Raw genomic sequence first — 2,914 nt, forward strand, 5'->3', positions numbered from 1 at the left:
AAAAAAAGAATAGCTAACTGGTAATGGTACAACATAAATCAGTAGTAAGATTGATGGTAAACTCAATGAACGAGACTTTAATTCCTTACAGTAGTTACTGAAGCAGTTGAAAGGTTTGTACTTCCGTTTACTTGCATTGTTAACAAGTGAAGAAGAGGGTAACAACCTCCTTCTTTCTGGAGAGACAGAATCCATCTTATTTTAATAGCAGTGAATAGATCTATCAAAATCACATGACGGTTGTTTTAGTCATAGTATGTCCCCACCCTTTTACTAATTTTATGATTTTATGATAACACAGAGCAATAGCTTACAAGTGATCCCAGAACAACAGATACTGGCCACAAACCTTTGCTTCAGGAAAGTATTGTGCCAAAAGATCTGTGATGCAAACACAGAAAAAGGTCCCCAAAGGATTTTTTCCTTTAATGATATAAAACAGGCTGTGCTTTATATAAACCAGTATAGTGGGTCTCACCTTGATGTCTACTTCCCAAAAATGAAAGTTGCATTTATCAGGGCTGGTTTCTTCCACTTCTATACGAACTCTAAACTACATGTATGATGACCCACTTACCTGGGCATTTTATTTCCTTAGCTATTTGGCTGTGGTTATGTGGTAGTTTCTCACCCTAAAGCTAGGGAGATAGCTGCATATGCATAGCTCCTACCATGCTCCAGGAGATGCTATTTCAAAAAACATGCTTATGATTATTATGATAAAAGCATCAGCTGCTACTGGAAATGACCAAACTGCTTCAAATTTTATAAATTTTTGAATAATAAAAGATATTTTTAAATGTACATAACTACAGCAAATTTCAATTAAGACTAGAAATGATAAGATCCTCTGTTTCAGTGCCATTTATGGCATTTCCTGCAATCAGCCTATTCTCCCAGTGTTCCTCTACTGCTGCACGTAGACCAAGATTAGTATCCCTGACCCTATTGACATACCATCGAGCTATTAATACATACACCACTAATCCAATGATAGTAATTATACAAAACATGATTGTGAACCATGAGGTTCATGACATAAACGAGACTGAGTGTATAGGGTAATAGTAGACTATTAACAACTTGATGATTCTCAACAAGAATGGTTCTACATAAAGTTTTAAATATAGCATTAGCCACTAAGGAAAGGAGAACACCTCTAGAGAATAAAGAGTGAATAATATACAAGTGTCCCTCATAGTAGATCAAGTAGACTAGTACAATTGAAAGTGTCTTGTCAGTTTCTACATGTTTAATTGCTCTCTTGTCATCTATTGCTCTCCTTCTGTCATTCAATGAATTACGTGTTTTATGCTGGAATGCAATGGTTTTCTGAAAAATATAAAAGGTGAATGATTTTGAAGAAGCAGAAAGAGTTGGACAATAATATTTTGAAATTGGTCTTCTTAGTGAATTACAAAGAAGACAATAACCAATGATGACATTAACCTCCTAATGAGCATAAAACATGAGATCATTGCATGTTTAGCTATTAGTATCTGTAATAGGTTGTGTTATGTTCACTGCCAAGAAAACCACAAATACGACAACATCACTGTAAAATCACAACTGGAATGTAGCAAGCTAAACCAGAATCACATGAGTCACTTTCACAAAAATTAAAATTTGTTATACAGATGCAATAATAGAATCCCCTAATTTGGTCCATTGGCTCTTTCCTCTCAATTGCCCTGATTGTTACAGTGCATAGCTGCTAGCACTACTCCAGGAGATGCTATTTCTTTTAAAATTATGCTAAAAGTACCAAACAACTAGAGATTTTATAAATTTATAAAAAATAAAAGATATTAAAAAAATTGTAACAACTACAAATGTCAATCAAAACTAGAAATAATAAAATCTTCTGATGATTCAGTGTCAATCATGGCTTTTCCTGCCATCAGTCTATTCTCCCAGTGTTCCTCTACTGCTGCACGTAGACCAAGATCAGTATCCCTGACCCTATTGACATACCATCGAGCGATTAATACATACACCACTAATCCAATGACAGCAATTACACAAAGCATTATAGTGAACCATGAGGTACATGACATAAATGAGACTGAGTAGATAGGACTATAATAAACTATTAATAAGATGCCTCCTCCAATGTCAATGAATATACCATGCAAAAACCAGAACAGTCCAGTGATCATTCCATGCATACCAAAAGGAGACTGACTACACAGGAACTCAAATGAATATATCCATGTGAGAAAATATGATGTGCCAGCTAATACTGATGGTATTAGTACTATTAAATAGGAAGTTTGAATCGTTTTATTAACTTGTTGATTTTCCCATGTGAAGAAGCAAGGCATATTAGAAATATCATCACTAGTTCTTCCAATCAAGTCAATGAGAAATAAACTAACAATTGATAATATGATGAGAAGGTTAGATAAACCAAGTCCTTTTAATGGATTAGTTATAAAATATTCTAATTTAGAGAAGAGAGGTAGAATAACCAGTTCAAACAAAGGGACTAGAACAAGCAAAGGGGTGAAGTTGCTTAAAAACCAAACGACAAGTGCAGCATCTCCTTCATAACCGTTCTTAAATTGTGATACAAAATATGAGGAGCACTTCAATAATGGAACAATGGGGACAAATAAGGAGAACACAGTGATCAAAACAGCAGCAATACGTAGAAATGTCTTTACATTTTCCACTTCTTCATGAGAGAAACAACCACCATACCTCTCCTTAGCAAGATCCATTCTACTGGGCTCCTCTCCCCAGTATGTGAATGCACTACGATGCTGTCTTCTAGTGCGACTAGTTTTGAGAGAAAACTTCAATACTTTAAATACAATTTTATAAGGATTAGGAATAGGTATGTGCTCAAAACGATGCTTCAGGAAAAAATGAAGACAAAGAGAAAAAGAAAAGAGAGCAAGGGCCACAACTG

At 35.0% G+C, this 2,914-nt stretch overlaps 1 protein-coding gene across 1 annotated transcript; it reads right to left on the reverse strand.

Moving 5' to 3' along the window:
- Positions 1-1,835: 1,835 nt before the first annotated feature.
- Positions 1,836-2,858, reverse strand: LOC105315670 (uncharacterized; the record flags this gene model as incomplete). Its single annotated transcript, XM_011410390.1, has 1 exon — positions 1,836-2,858. A coding segment is annotated over one exon (1,023 nt), but the record flags the coding sequence as incomplete, so codon positions are not given.
- Positions 2,859-2,914: the final 56 nt, after the last annotated feature.

The sequence above is a fragment of the Amphimedon queenslandica genome, unplaced genomic scaffold (assembly GCF_000090795.2).
Source record: "Amphimedon queenslandica unplaced genomic scaffold, v1.1 AMPQUscaffold_8894_Cont19166, whole genome shotgun sequence".
NCBI classification, from domain to species: Eukaryota; Metazoa; Porifera; class Demospongiae; order Haplosclerida; family Niphatidae; genus Amphimedon; species Amphimedon queenslandica.